Raw genomic sequence first — 16771 nt, forward strand, 5'->3', positions numbered from 1 at the left:
TCTAAATAAAATCCCTTGAGAACTGCCAAATCATCCACAATTTTGTTTTAGTCATAATATTAAACTCATAAAACTTACTTATGTGAATAAATGTTTGAAATCATTTTCACTTTTTTTTCTTTTCTGTTTTTAATGTCTATTTATTTTTGAGACAGAGAGAGAATGAGAGATAGAGAGCATGTGTACAGGGAAGGAGCAGAGAAAGAGGGAGACAGAGAATCCCAAGCAGGCTCCCACACTGTCAGTGCAGAGCCCAATGCCAGACAACCCACAAACCGGGAGATCATGAATGGAGCCCAAATCAAGTCAGAGGCTGAAGCAACTGAGTCACCCAGGCGCCCCTCTCACTTCTTTCTTGTGGCTGCAGTGTATTCTACTTTGTAGATGCAACATAGTTTATTCTTACTGATGAGGTCTCTGGGTTGCTACAAATATTTCAAATAAAGCCACAGTAAGAAGCTTTTTGCATATCTTAACCAGTGTTTTTTGGGATAGATTTTAAAAGTAGAATTGCTGAGTCAATCATTGCTAACTATTGCCAGATTTCTCTCTGGTTACATCATTTTGCATTACCATCAGCAATATATCAGAGGGCATGTTTCCTTCCAGTTTGCCAACATCTTTGGCAAGGTTGTCAAACTTTCGGATTTGGGCAAATTCCGTAATTGCAAAGTGCTATATCAATATATTTTGAATTTGCATTTCTTGTACTATTTTAACCTATATCTCCGGTATTTTCTGCTTTATTAAAAGTGTTGTCATTAAAACAACTTGACAAGTTTCAGTCTTTAGTACTCACTATGCAGTGTTTTTCTTTTTCTCACTTCTTAATATTTGGTCTGAATTCTACAATATCTGATATCAAGATTGTTAACTTTGTTTTCTTTTAATTTACATTTACCAAGATCTTTGTCATTTTGTTTTTAACCTTACTTCGTAAGACCTGCCTCTTGCTGTATTAGTCTATTTGGGCTGCAATAAAACACCACAGACTGGGTGGCTTAAAAGCAGCAGAAATTTATTGCTCACTCTTCTGGAACCTGGAAGTCTAAGGTCAAAGCACCATCATGGTTAGGTTAGAGCCCTTTTCAGTATTGCATAGTCTTGTATTTTCATGTGGCGGAAGGGGCAAGGGAGCTCTCTTGGGACTTCTTTTATAAAGACACTAATTCCATTGATGTGGGCTCTGATCTAAACACCTCCCCAAAGCACCACCTGTTAATCCCTTCATCTTTGGGGGCTAAGATTTCACATATACATTCTGAGGGGAACAAACATTCAGACCATGGCACTTGCATCTGTGATACACCCTCATTATGAGTTCTCAGACTACCACAGAACTGTTTTTTCTACATCCATGTACAGGATGTTGTTTGTTTTGGTATTCTCTCCCAAACTTGGCACATAGGTGATTTTCTTTTTCTACGATTCACTGGTCTTTCTGAGATACATTCACTCAAATTTCCACACTAGTAATCCTCTTTTTCTGGGGGTAAGTAGTCAGTGGGGACTTTTTATTTGCTTGTTTAGTAATTTACATATATATTCACTTTTCTCCTCCAGATGTTCTCACCTGAAAGCCATTTATCATGCACATGACCTAATGCTGTTCATAATTGGACCTACTCATTCATATTTTTGAGAGTTTTGTTTTTTTTTTTCAGCTGCTGTAGTTAGGCTGCTTATTTCTACTCTGCCTGTTAGGATCCAAATACAAACTGAGAATGTGACCTTTCAGAAATAACACTGTTAATACTTTATTTCTGATATCAGTTGACCTGATCTCTTGTGGATAAATATAAGCTGTTACTTAGAATTGAATAGTCTCCAAGGATATGTCATTTTAAAATTAATATTATTTTATTTATTTGGTATTTTCTAAAACTGGGTTGTCACTTTCTAAGCCGGCATAATGCCCCCTAAACAGTGGGTTACTGAAAGAATAAGAGTAAGCATCAATTCTGACAATTATGTGTTAGATGAATATCCAAGAATATGGAAATCCGTAGATAGCAAGTTCTTAAAGTTAAGCTTAAATAACATTGATATTTTTATAAACATTTGAACATTGAAAATTGCAACTTAATTATATTATACCTAAAATTTCACCTTTGAAAATCCATTGGCAATACTTAAATCTTCCATTGAGGTTAGTGATTTCCATAGAGCTTATTAACACATAATATTTGTATATAATGCCACACGTCAGGAACCTCTGAATTTAATACATATATTTACATATATGTATATAGAGTACATATATGTATATAGAGTATGTATATACTCTATATGTATATAGAGTACATATATGTACATATAGGTATATAGTAAAACCTTCATTTGCGACCATAATTCATTCTGGAAACATGATTTTAAATCAAAGCGCTTGTATATCAAAGTGAATTTCCCCATAAGAAATAATGGAAAACAGATGATTCATCCCACAACCCCCAAAAATTCATATAAAATGATTATAATATTGTAACATAATACAAAATAATACAGAAAATACAAAGTAAAGAAATATAAAGGAATTTATTTATAAAGAAATAAACAAACTAACTTGAACTTACCTTTTTTCAAAGGTAAAAGTTTCCTTCGTGGATAGTGTGAGGGAGACAAGAGAGAGGAGGATTATTGTGTAGGACAACTTTCACTATCACCAACAGATGTTGACTACAGTATAGTATTAATAAACTTTTGACATATACTGTATTTAATGCAACTGGCAAAAGGGCAGAAGACAGAAGAAAGGGTCTATATCTGCAGGCAGCCTGACCTAGAATGAAGCAAAGCATTCCTAAGCTTACTCTTTTCTGGAAAAGCAAAGGACTATCCATAGGTGCTTTGAAGGAACAAAAAATACACTAGTGCCTGTTGTGGGCACCTTCTAACGTTCTGAAAAATCACTGATTTCTGCCAAACATCATGGCCTGAGACTGAATATCATCTGAGTATGGGAGACGATCACCCACAATCCCTCAGTGAGCAAACGAGAAAGAGAGAGAGAGAGAGAGAGAGAGAGAGAGCACAGAACCATTGGCCCCATTGTGATCATGTGATGTTTGGCATCACTTACTCCTTGTATTCCAAGACATCACTCATTTATCAAGTTAAAAATGATAGGAATGTTTGCTCATCTTGCGTGACACTCACATAACAAGTTACGTGCAATCCAAAGTATTACTGTGTATGTTTTCTCTGCACTTTAAACATGGCTAAGGGCACCTGTCTGTCTCAGTTAGTGGAGCATGTGACTCTTGATCTTGATATTGTAAATTTGAGCCCCAAGTTGGGTATAAAGATTACTAAAATATTAAAACCTTTAATAAATGGCTAGTGTTTAGTAATATGCTTGGTCATGTTTCCATTAGTCATGCTGATCTACAGTAAAGATTTCTGAGTAAATACAACTTTGTATCATGCACCACACTTAAGTTCATATTACATATTTTCCATTCTTAATTTGCTTTTGTGCCACAGGGGTTTTAGGTAAGCTAAACTATATGAAAGTCAAAAAAATCCAGAGAAATCGTCCCACGAAAGCGAGTTTTTCACCATTTACTGGTCAGTATTTACAGCCTTCAATACCTCAAGTACCTTTCTAGGTACCAGGTGAGCGACACAAAAGTAAAACTTGCCCTTTTGTTACTTATCAGTCTTTTGTTTCATTATGTCTGTAATCTACACTTCCTCACCTGCAGATAAATGAAAAATTGATTTTAAGTGGAAAATTGAATAATTTTAAATATTATTAATGCAGGAGAGGAGTCACTCACAATTTTTGTGGACAAGCGGAAGTTGAGCAAAAGATCTGAAGGAAGTGATTCCAGCACCAATAGCTCTTTGGTCACTCTGGAGACGCTACATCAACTAGCCGCTTCCTATTTCATTGACAGGGACAGCACCCTTCGGAGACTTCACCACATTCAAATTGCATCCACTGCCATAAAGGTATGACTGACTTTACTCTAAAATGATATCATACCATTATTATTCCTAGGTCTAAAATGCATCTTTTTATCTTTGCATGTCTCACTGATGTAAAAAATTACATTATAAAAAACAGTTTAACATTTTCATTTGTCATAAGTTTTGAAACGTATTTCAATGAAATGGTGTTTATCTCAGTGTAATTTTTTGACTTGATAATTGGGTCGAGGTTTTTCATACCCTAATGTTAATTGAAATGCACTGGATACACAGACTCCCTTACAATGTGTATGTGGATGAAACTTTTTAAAATAATATTAATTTATTTTGCAAATATTCATATTTTACAGTACGTAGTTAAAAACATTCTGAGAACATTTTGTGTCAGTGACACAAAAGTCATCAAGCAGCTTGGTTTAAGGAATATTCCCCCCCCCGTATTTTAAAAATACAATTAAGAAGTACAAGTATTTGGATAGAAGTTCCTAGAAGTCAAGACATAGCACAATCCAGAATTATTGTGTAAATTCCATGAATTCACTAGAATTTTTTGCCTCTGACTATACTACGGATAACTTTCTCAAAACTGAGAGAAAGTGAGAATAAGGCCCCTTTAATTTTATTTATTTATTTATTTACTTACTTATTTATAAATTAATGTTTATTTATTTTTGAGAGAGAGTCAGAGCATGAGCGGGGGAGGGGCAGAGAGAGAGGAAGATACAGAATCCGAAGCGGGCTCCAGGCTCTAGCTGTCAGCACAAAGCCTGACATAGGGCCCAAACTCATGAAACATAAGATCATGACCTGAGCTGAAGTTGGACACTTAACCGACTGAGTCACCCAAGCACCCCAAGAGGTCCCTCTAATTAAAAAAGAGAGAGACAGAGGGAGAGAGATACAGACAGGCAGACAGATGGTGACTTCAAAAACATTAGATTTTTTGACACATTTCTCTGGCAATTTTAAATCAGCATGTTGTTGTGTTTGTTCAATGGCCACTGCAAAACAAACAAACCCATTGCAATGTGATAAGGTCATCCTAGACTAAGTTAACAAGAGCAAAATAAAATACAAAGAGCATTTCTTAGTGTTTCAGCTGTAACATTTCGTAATTAATGTAAAAATCTGTCATTAAATATATCATTTTTTTGCTTTATGATTTTAAAATTAATGTGTGAATTTGTTTTGTAAGTTAATTGAAAAACTAGTACTTCGGTATTTTGGGAATGCTGTGGAAAATTTGCACCATGTATATATTGTTCAAGATATACAGGAGAGAATAAAATGTGATATAGAAATATCTTTATCATATGGGTTACATAAATAATACTACCTGTCTTCAAGATCGCTAATAGATGAAGTTGGTTAAAAGAATTCTGTAGATGTAAATTACACAATTATAATTAGTCTACTTCTGACTGTAGGAGTTATGTTGGATAATCAAGTATATAAATAGTATTTATGCTGTCTAGATAAAAATGTAGCCAACATGAATACAGATATTTTAGTTGATTTAGTTAAAAATATTGTAAGATAGGATACTGTTAGAGATATTTAGCTAGAGGTTTCTGAGGAGTCAGAGACTTTCTCAGAAATCAATTTCAATGATATAAACAGTAACTTAAAGCGTATTTTCTAATAGAAGACATCATTTTGTAAGTATGTTTATTATATGGCTATTGATTTTTTTTCTCAGCACCAAGTAGAATTTTGTAATAGAGTTTTGTACTTTATTCAGCAAGAAATATTCATTCACATTTTGTGTCAAAACTTAATGGAGGGTCACTAGGGACTTGGACCAGGACGTGGGTCTAGAGAGGCCTGGTCACAGGAATAGGATCTTGGGGACAAAAGGCATCTGCTTATCTCCGAGTAGTAAACTACCCAGAGGTGTGTATCCCCCCACGAAGACAGAGCTGGAGGATACTGGCCTGCCATCATAGGACAGGGACTTGCTGGTTGGCTGGAATTTCATTTAGTGAGACACCAGGGACTCCTAGCTGTTGGAGAAGCCCTGGACCCCATCAGGCAACAAGTCCAAATGGGAACTGACTGTTGTCAGTCTGTAGCTGCCACTTCAGGGTAGTTTACGAGGGGTGGGCCTCCTCCTTACTGGAACCTGTGCAGGTGGTTGGTACTTGGCCCCAGCTCCACAGGTCTGGGGGGCCCAGCTGTCCCAGGCCTGATAAAGGGGTGTATACTCCGTCTGCATGTGGAGCAGTTCAGGGCGCTAGGGATTGGGGGAAAAAAAGAAAAAAAAACTTATGGATATTTGTATGTACTTCTGTTCTCCCACAAGCAAGCAGAGTCTGTATCACAAAAATCAACATGTTTTAATGGTGTAAGTATTGCACACAGGCATTGTTTTTCCGTTCTGTGATACAACTGGGAATGGGAAGTCTTCATGAAACTCATAATCTAGCTGTGTGGTAGAAGAGAGCTTTAGAGAAGTGACCATTTTTAAGTTTATTTATCTATTTTGAGAGAGAGACAGACAGAGAGAGGGAGAGGGGGAATCCCAAACAACCTCCATGCTGTCAGCACAGAGCCCAAAGAAAGGTTCGATCTCACAGGTTTGTGAGATCATGACCTAAACCGAAATCAAGAGTTGGTCACTTAACTGAGTGAGCCACCAGGGCGCCCTTAAAGAAGTGACTTTTTTAAATAAGTCACCTCAGAGAAGCTCTGAGGAAGAGGAAAAAGTAACCCGGAATGTGAGAGAGTGAACAGCCTCACCTTTAGAGCTACAGGGAATGCTGGAATGCTCATTATCCATTAACCATGGGAGAACCTTCCAGGGCACATAATGGACATATTTAAAGTGTAAAGATGGAAAGGAGAAGTGGGGCTTTAGATCAGGGAGAGGAAGCAGAGAACAATATTGGAATGATACAGGGATGGATAGTAAAGAGAAGTAAACATATTTTGTGCTATAACTGAGGAAAAAAAGGAAATGAGGTATGTGCCAATGGCAACAGCATGGCTAAGAATATATAATCACAGAATTACATGGGGAGTGCAAGGGTGAGGTAGTTGGAAATGGGAAAAAGGTAGACTATCAGACTTTGCAGGATTTAATTAGGTCTGGATGGAGTTCTCTTCCGAGGCAGTAGTAATTTTAAGTGACTGGTGATTTTCTGGTGCTGGGTCAGCTGCTGTCTGTGTTACTGTGAAAGCTCTAAGGGTAAGCTCTTGAGGTGGTCTACAGGTTCCTGTCTCACATGCACAATTGTATGTTCCTGTGCATTTTTCTGGAAAGAGTATCCTTTATTTTCATTAGTTATCAAGTGTGTCCCTACACAGGTGAAAGGTGTCCCTCCTCAATTATAAGATTATAATTGCTTAGATGTAAGTTAACACAATAAAAAGGACTGGGGTTGGGGATGAGGTGGGAGGTGTAAGGGGAATCTAAAGGCATTCAACTACTGAAATTCTTCACACTTGAATACATAGTTCAATGCCAAGGGCTTTTGTAGTATATTTGGATCAAGAGCTGAGCTCCTTTACTAAATCCCTAAAGGTTTAATGCTCTATTTATATATTTAAAATTTTCAACTAAGCGTAGCGAGAGCCACAATTTCTTTGATAAGGCCAAGTGTCTTGTGTTTGAAGGCCATGTAATAGGTGTTTAATTTCTTGAAAAAAATGTATGAAGTTGTTCATTGATTTACAGAATTTAGGAAACAGAGTATTGTTAAAAAATAACATCAAGTAAGATCATTATCAGATAACGGCAAAAATATAATTAAATCTGGAAAACTGTGCCTGCTTTTATCATGTTAGTTCTTGCAAAAACACAAAAGAGTTGGACAAATAGTGTTAACTATGAGCCAATTTCTAGGAAATGGGATAGAATGATGTTGTTTTTATCTCTTACAATTATGAATATAAATGTAGGCTGCAGTTCATTAACACATCTGGAAATAAAAAAAGAGGCTCAAACACCTATGTAGCTTAATTAACTGCCATATTATTCCAATTAACAGCATTTATATAAAGTATTATTTTCCATATTGTTTTTAATGCAATAACATGTCAAATACAATTTCTAGAATTGGCCATTATTTTCAGAAGATCCAATTCAATTGACTCAATTTATCTAAAAGATCACACTGACCTGTTCTTTAGGATTATTATGAAATAGTATAATAAATTTAATATTATGTTACTGACAATGAAAATATATATTGGGAAACTTTAATCTATTACCTGATGTGGTGTGTGCATTTTACAAAACTTCCTTAGTACTCTAAATTTTAATTATTTTATTTTATTTTTAAGGATTTTTTAAAATTTATTTTTGAGAGGGAGAGAGAGAGAGAGAGAGAGAGAGAGAGAGAGAGAGGGGAGAACATGAGCAGGGGAGGAGCAGAGAGAGAGGGAGAGAGAGAATCCCAAGTAGGCTCTGTGGTGTCATCACAGAGGCTGTGTGGGGCTGGATCTCACGAAATGTGAGATGGTGACCTGAGTCGAAATCAAGAGTCGGAACCTTAACCCACTGAGCCACCCAGCCATCCCAGTAGCCTAAATTTTAAAAATCAGTTTACACACGGTGAGTAAGATTAAATTTTTTATTAAAGACTTAAAATTTTTAAAATTTTTTTTTAATGTTTTATTTATTTTTGAGACAGAGAGAGACAGCATGAGCAGGGGAGGGGCAGAGAGAGAGGGAGACACAGAATCCAAAGCAGGCTCTAGGCCCTGAGCTATCAGCAGAGCCTGATGCGGGGCTCGAACTCACAAACCACGAGATCATGACCTGAGCCAAAGTCAGACGCTTAACCACCTGAGCCACCCAAGCACCCCTAAGGACTTAAAAATCTTAAAAGAACTAAATTATTATTAATTTCTCAAAATAAGTACTGATTAATGTCTGGTATTTCTGGCATTTTTCTTGTACAGAGAAAAAAAAAACAGATTTTATTTTTTTATTTTATTTTATTTTAGAGAGCACAAGAAAGTGTCAGTGGGGAAGAGGGGCAGAGGGAGAGACAGAGAGACAGAGAGAGTGAGAGAGAGAGAGAGAGAGAGAGAGAGAGAGAGGGAATTTCAAGCAGGTCTCACACTCATCTTGAAGTGCAGCATGGGGCTTGATCCCCTGACCATCGGATGATGACCTGAGCTGAAATCAAGATCAGACACTCAACAGACTAAACCATCCAGGAGTCCCATCAGATAGATTTTTAAAATTATAGTGTTTAGACATGTTTTCTAAAAAAATTTAGGAAGAAACACAAATAATGTGTTAAAGTTACCTTAAAGGTTAATATGCCAATTAAAAATTGCATCCATAAATGATGTCTTAGTGCTGCTTGGTTTATTTAAGAGTGATGCAGGTGATTTTGAGAAGAGGCTCCAGAACTTTGTATCTACATTTCTGTAATTATAAAAATCCATTAAATTAAAATTTGAAAAGCTATTTATAATATTAGGCCTGATAATACTTTTCCAAGAAGCTTTTCTGCTATGTAAATTATTTTCTCTGTGAGATAAAAATCAGTAAAACCTCACAATTAATTTTTAAGTGTTACTTTTATATGTTCAAAAAAAGCTTAAAGAAGACACAAGACAACAAAATTTACCTGCAAGCCGTTCTTAATAATTGGAGGATTGATTTCATATATTAGGTTCATTTTCAGAAAGGATTCTCTTAACAAACTCTTTCAGGATTTTAAAAGAATGTTTTAACTTACACACAAATTTAAGCATCTGGGTACAATGCAAGTACATTTAACAGATTTGACAATTTTTTTTCAAATTGAGAGAAAGTGTATCTACATTTTCTTGTGTATACATATTTCCTTGCCCACAATATTTTTTATCCTAAAGGAATAATATGTTATTCCAGAAGATTAATATATGAATATAGTATCATGATTCAATTCATAACAATCTCAGAATAATTAAGGTTAATATTTTTAAATATTTAGAAAATTCATATATTTTTTAGAACTCTCATACATTTTAATGTTTATTTATTTTGCGAGAGAGTGGGGGAGGGGCATAGAGAGACAGAGAGGGAGAATCCCAAGCAAGCTCTGTGCTGTAAGCGCAGAGCCTGATGAAGGGCTGGATCTCACAAACCATGAGACATGACCTGAGCCAAGGTAAAGAGTTGGATGCTTAACCCACTGAGCCATGCAGGCACCTGTCGACGTTCATATTCTTGATAATAATTTTCCACTTTTTGTTGTAGGCATTCATTTCCTTGTACTGAGCTTTCTCTATTTTGACAAAAGTCCTAATTTTCTAGAGAGCAAAAGCAGAATATGTTTTTATTTTTGTTCCATTTTTAATCAAAATAGCTTATATATAGTAACTACCAAATGGTAAATTAGAAAAATAAAATTAAACTTTACTGTTTAGGTTAAATTCTTTTTATTTTTTAAAATTTAATTCCAGTATCATTAACATGCAGTGTTATATTGGTTTCAGGTGTACAATATATGATTCAGTAATTCTGTATTCTAAATCATAATTATACAAATCTGAAAAAAATTAAAACTTCTATTTGTGATATTTTTCTGCATCTGTTTCATTCCACTGCACTTTTTCAGCTGTGTTCCTAGTGTTAGCTGTTGTTTCTTGTGACAGAATCTATAGTCCTAAGTCTATAATATTGATTTGTTTTCTGCTCCTTAAAACATCTCAATTGTCATATTGTCTTCAGTCAAGACCTGCTTTGTATTTATATTCTTGTAATAAACTATTTATAATTATATTTTCTGTGCTATCTCAGAATGCTGACTAAATTATCTCTTCCATTTACAAAAAATATTTAAAGTGAAAAAGCCTGAAAAATATTATCAAGAAGTGTATTTAATATTAAGTAAAATTAAAAATATCTAAGTAGGGGTGCATGGGTGGCTTTTGATTTCGGATCAGGTCATGATCCCAGGGTCATGGGATCGAGCCCTATGTCAGGTTCTGTGCTGAGCATGGAGACTGCTTGGGATTCTCCTCTCCGTCCCTCTCTCTGACTTTCTCCCACTGTATCTCTTAAAACACTATACATATATATGTATGTATACATATATATGTATGTATACATCATACATATGTATATATATACATATACATGCATATGTATATATATATACATATACATACATATCCCATATATATATACAATTATGTGTATATATATATATATATATATGTATATCCCTGCTTCTAACCAAGATGGAAAAACATATGGAAATACATTCCAAGATGGAAATACATATACATACATATCCCATATATATATACAGATATATATATATACAGATATATATATATATATATATATATATATCCCTGCTTCTAACCAAGATGGAAAAACAAGGACTGGATTCATCTTTCCACATAACAACACAAAACCCAAACCCAAATCAAAACTAAAACCAAACAAACAAAAACCCCAAAACAAAAAAAGTCACCTATGAGGGTCAGAATCAACTTCTTCAAAATTTCTGTTAGCATCGTTATTTTGATTCCTTCCCATTAATCACAAATGTTCTTAATGGCATTCAGAATGGTGAGTCCTTTCCAGATGTTTTCAATTTACTTTGTCCACATCCACCAGAGGAATCACTACCTATGGCAACTATAGCCTCTGAAATGTATTTCTTAAATAATAAGTCTTGAAAGTCAAAGTTACTCTTTGATCCTGCAATAATATTTTGAAGGGATTTTTTTTCTGAGCAGTAGGGAAATAGTTTAAAATATTCAGTAAACCATGTTTCAAACAAATGTACTGTCTTACAAGCTCCGTTGTTCCATATTTGGAGCATAGGCAGTTAATTTGGCACAGTTTTTAAGATCCCTAGAACATTCTGATGGTAAATGAGCACTGGCTTCAACTTCAAGTCACCAGCTGCTTCAGCCCCTAACGAGAGGGTCAGCTATCTTATGAAGCCAGGCATTGACTTTGCCTTTCTAGCTATGAAAGTCCTAGATGAAATCTTCTTCTCATACAAGGCTATTTCATCTACATTGAAAATCTTATATTTAGTATAGCAAAACTAAATCATTAATTATCTTAGTTAGATCCTAGGGATAACTTGCTGCAGGATCTAAATCAGCACTTGCTACTTTATCTTGTGCTTATTATACAAAGGCTTGTTTTCTTTTTTTTTAAGTTTATTTATTTTGAGAGGGAGAGAGAGAGAGAGAGTGTGAGTGGGGTAGGGGCAAAGAAGAGAGAGACGGAGAATCCCAAGCAGGCTCTGCACTGTCAGCGCGGAGCTTGACGCAGGACTCAAATGCATGAACCTGTGAGATCATGACCTGATCTCAAACTTTCTTTTTCTATCAGCACTGGGCTGTTTTGCTTTTTTCACATTTAGGTGTTTATTGGAGTAGCACTTTTAATTTCCTTCTAGAACTTTTCCTTTGCATTCCCAACTTAGCTGTTAGGTAGAAGAGGCCTAGATTTCAGGTTAGCTTGGCTTTTGGCATACCTTTCTCACTAAGTTTAATCATTTCTAGCTTTTGATTTTAAAGTGAGAGATGTGCAACTCTTCCGTTTACTTAAAGGCTTGGAGGCCATTGCAGAGTTATTAATTGGCATAATGTCAATGTTGTGTTTCAGGAAATAAGGAGGCATGAGGAGAAGGAGAGACAGGGAAATGGCCAGTTGTAGAACAGTCAAAACACACACATTTATTGATTAAGTTTATGGCCTTATATGAGTGCAGTTCGTGATCCCCCCAAAACAATTAAAATAGTAACATCAAAGATCACAGATCACAAATCATTATAACAAATACAATAATAATAAAATGTTTGAAATATTGTGAGAATTACCAGACTGTGGCACAGAGATACAGTGAGCGAATGCTATTGGAAAAATGGCATCCAATACTCTTGCTCACCAAGAGTTCCACAAACCTTCAATTTGTAAAAACTGTGACATCTGTGATGTGCAATAAAATGAAGCACAATCAAATGAAATATACCTGTAATTTTACCTAGATGGATCTCTTCTCTGGACTCAACTAACAAATTATAATAACAAGACCCAAAATAAACAAATTGTTTTCAAGAACTGCTTTCCAGAGCAAAGCTCAAGAATATTTATAGGAATAGGGGAGCTTGGGGCACTCATTGGGTTGAGTACCTGACTTTGGCTACGGTCATGATCTCACAGTTCATGGGTTTAAGCCCTGCATCTGGTGTTGTGTTGTCAGTGGGGAGCTGCTTTGGATTCTCTCTCTTTGTCTGCCCCCCCACCCCAACTCTTGCGCTCTTTCTCTAAAAAATAAACATTAAAAATTTTAAAGAAGTATTTATAAGAATATAAACAAATAAGCCTAAAATGCAACAAAGGAAGATTCATAATGTTGTTCAGTCAAAAGTTCCAGGCAATGAAGAAGCAGGAAAACACAAACAATAATGAAGAGGACATTCAGACAAATAAAACTGACTCTCAATGAACACAGACATTAGAATTAGCAGATAAGAACATTAAAATATGTATTATAACTGCATTACATATTTCCTAAAATAAAATAGAGACATGCAGATATAAAAAAACACCCAAATGGAACTTACTGAGATGATGAATTTAATCTTTGACCTAAAAAATACAAAAGATAAGATTAAACACCTGCAAAAATGCACAAGCTAAAATTAGTGAAATTGAGACATAGATTGTGAGTATAGTAACTCTCGAAAATGAAAGAGAGAGAGAGAAAAATAATGTGAGAAAACAATGAACAGTGAGCTGTGGGACAGTTTCATCTGGTCATAAATATGTGTAATTAGAGTCTCAAAGGAAGAAAGGGTGAAGGGAGCATGTATTAGATTTCTATTGCTCTGTAACAATATTATCATGATAAAATTTAGAGGCTTAAAATAAAACACATTATCATCTTTTCAATTTTGGGGGGAGGAGAGGTATGGATTAGCTAGTTTCTCCAATCAAGGTGTTCACCAGAGCTAGTTTTTCACCTGACTCTCAACTTGGGGAGCATTTGTTTCCAAGCTTATATGGATGTTGGCACCATTCAGTTCCTTGCCAGTGTGAGAGTTTCAGTTTATTGTTGACTCTTGGTGGGAGGTGACATTCAATTATTTGCCAAGTAACCTGTACTATATGGCAGCTCACAACAACTTAATTTGTTTCCTCAAGTTCAGCAAGGAGGAGAGTCATTATAAAATATTACAATGTTCTGTGTTCAGAAACAAGTCACAGTCCCCACCTATACTCAGCGGGAAAGGATTACAGAAGAAGGTACATATCCTGAGAAAGTTGTCATGGGGGCTACCTTAGAAATTGCCTTAGACAATATTAATATATATATATTTGAAGAGTTAATGGCCAATTTCCAAACTCGATCAGGATTTAAATCCCACAGATCCAAGAAACTCAAGAAATACCAAACATTAGAAACCTCAAGAAAATGACGACTCACTTCATAATCAAATGGTGCAGAACCAATTTTAAAGGGAATATCTTAATTTTCATTAGTTATCAAAGAGTCCTTGCACAGATAAAGGCATCTCTACTCATATATAAAGCTTACTAACACTGTAAGTGCTTAGATGTAAGTTAATGAAGTAGGGACATCAGGAAGAAATCAGAATGCATCGGATACAGAGGAACAGCGCAAAAGGATGACAACAAACTTCTTGGAAACAAGGCAAGTGACAAGCCAGTGGAGGTGAGATCGCTAAAGTATTAAAAAAATCCTGCCAACTTAGAGTTGATTTTTTAGAAAAAATGTTTCCAAACAAAGGAAAATGTATTTGCAGATGTATGAAATCTTTAGGAATTTCACCAACAGACCTGAACTGAAGAAATGATGTAGGAAATCTTTCGGTCAGGAAGGAAGATGATGCCAGTTCGAAATATGGATCTACACAAAGGAATGAAGAAAAGTAGCAGGGGCACCAACATGGGTAATTCTATCTTTTATTATTCTTTAACAAAATCACAATTAATATATTGTGAAGTTTATGGTATATATAGAAAAATAGTATGCCAGCAGCATCACAAAGATCAAAAAGGAGAAATGGAAGAATATACTTGTGAGGTCTTGTGTTATCAGTGAAATGGTATAATATAATTTGAAGGTAGTTGATAAGAATGTATACTATGAATCTTAAAGCAACCACTAAAATCACAAATAGAGCTGATAGAAGAAAAAATGACATATAGAATTATTTTAAAATTAGTCCAAAAGAAGTCAGGAAAATAAGGAAAAGGTTAAAAAGAACAGATGGGAAAAATAGAAGACAAATATCAAGTAGACAGACTTTAACTCTATCAATAATTGCATAAAACATAATAACCTCAACTCTCCTATTAAAAGGCACAGATCATCACATCAGATTTAAAAAAGGAATAACCAACTTCATGTTACCTACAAGAAAATCACTTGAAATTTTAAAATAAGTTAAAAGTAAAATGATGTGAACACTGGCGTGACTATTTTAATATAAGAAAAATGTGTTTCAGAAAAGAGCATTACCAGGGAAAAGGTAGTTTCATAATGATAAATTAGTCAGTAATCCAGAGGAATTTATAATTGTAAACATTTATGAACCTAGTAGCATAGCTTCAAAATACATGAAACAAAAATTTATAGGAGAGAAGAAAGTAATGAAGAAATCCATAATTACAGTCAGAGATTTTAACAGCCTTCTCTCAATCCTTGACAGAACAGGGTCTGTAGAAGATTTAAACAATATTATCTATCAAGCCTTGCAAAGTATATATTAATACTAGGCAGTCATCTAGAAAATCCTTAAATATTTAAAAACAAGTAACAAATTTTATATATAACCCATGACTCAGGGAAGAAATCAAAAAGGGTATGAGGGGCTCCTGGGTGGCTCAGGAGGTTAAGTGTTTGACTTTTGATTTTGGTTCAGGTCATTGTCTCTCAGTTCCTGGGATCAAGCCCTGCATGGGCCTCCGTGCTATCAACGGAGCCCGCTTGGGATTTTTCTGTCTCCTTCTCTCTGTCCCTGGCCCCTCTCAAAATAAATATATAAACTTTAAAAAAAATAGGTAAAAAATTGGTATTAGGAATTATTTTGAACTTAATAAAATGATGAAAATACAACGTATCAAAATCAATCAAATATCGGTAAAGCAGTACTTAGGGGGATATTTGCCAGAAACAATATTTTTATTAGGAACAAAGTGATAAAATAATGACCAAAGATTCCTCCTTCAGAAACTAAAGATAAAGATGAGCAATGAAACCTAAAGTAATCAAAAGAGTGGAAAAAACAATCAAAATAGAAATCATTAAAATAGAAAACAGAAAAACAATAGAGAATAAAATGAAACCAAAAGCTGTTTTTTAAGTGTATTAATAAAACTAATTAACATTTAGCCAGAATTATCAAGAAACAGAATACTGAATATACAAATTACCAATATCAGGAATGAAAGAGATAACCACATATCACTATAAATGACACAGACATAAATTTAACAAGGATATATCACGAACAGCTTTGTAATTATAAATTTGAAAACTAGTGAAAATATTCCTTGGAAGACACCAATTTGTAAAGCTCACTTGAAAATAAACAATCCGCATGGTCCTAAACTTATTAAGGCCAAGTGTTTTCACTATCGAATTCTAGCAAACATTTTAAGAAGAAATAATAACAATATACACATCCTTTTCCAGAATATTCAAGAGGGTTAAAAAATGACCAAACAATTCTTTAAATTCAACATTACTCTGATATCAAAACCAGACAAAGATATTATAAGGAAATAAAACTACCAATATCTCTTATTGATGTAGAGGTAAGTATTTTTAAAATGTAAGCAGTTTGAACACAACAACATATCAAAGGTATTCCACATCATGACTACTTTGAATTT

General features: G+C 34.7%; 1 protein-coding gene across 2 annotated transcripts in view; it reads left to right on the forward strand.

The window, feature by feature from the left end:
- Window positions 1-16771, forward strand: part of BRINP3 (BMP/retinoic acid inducible neural specific 3) — a 384838-nt gene that overhangs the window by 192020 nt on the left and 176047 nt on the right. For both annotated transcript variants that reach the window (XM_049634554.1, XM_049634555.1), the window contains one exon: window positions 3764-3954. In XM_049634554.1, the coding sequence (XP_049490511.1) occupies window positions 3764-3954 (191 nt within the window). The remainder of the gene's footprint in view (window positions 1-3763; window positions 3955-16771) is intronic.

The sequence above is a fragment of the Panthera uncia genome, chromosome F1 (genome assembly GCF_023721935.1).
Source record: "Panthera uncia isolate 11264 chromosome F1, Puncia_PCG_1.0, whole genome shotgun sequence".
NCBI lineage: Eukaryota > Metazoa > Chordata > Mammalia > Carnivora > Felidae > Panthera > Panthera uncia.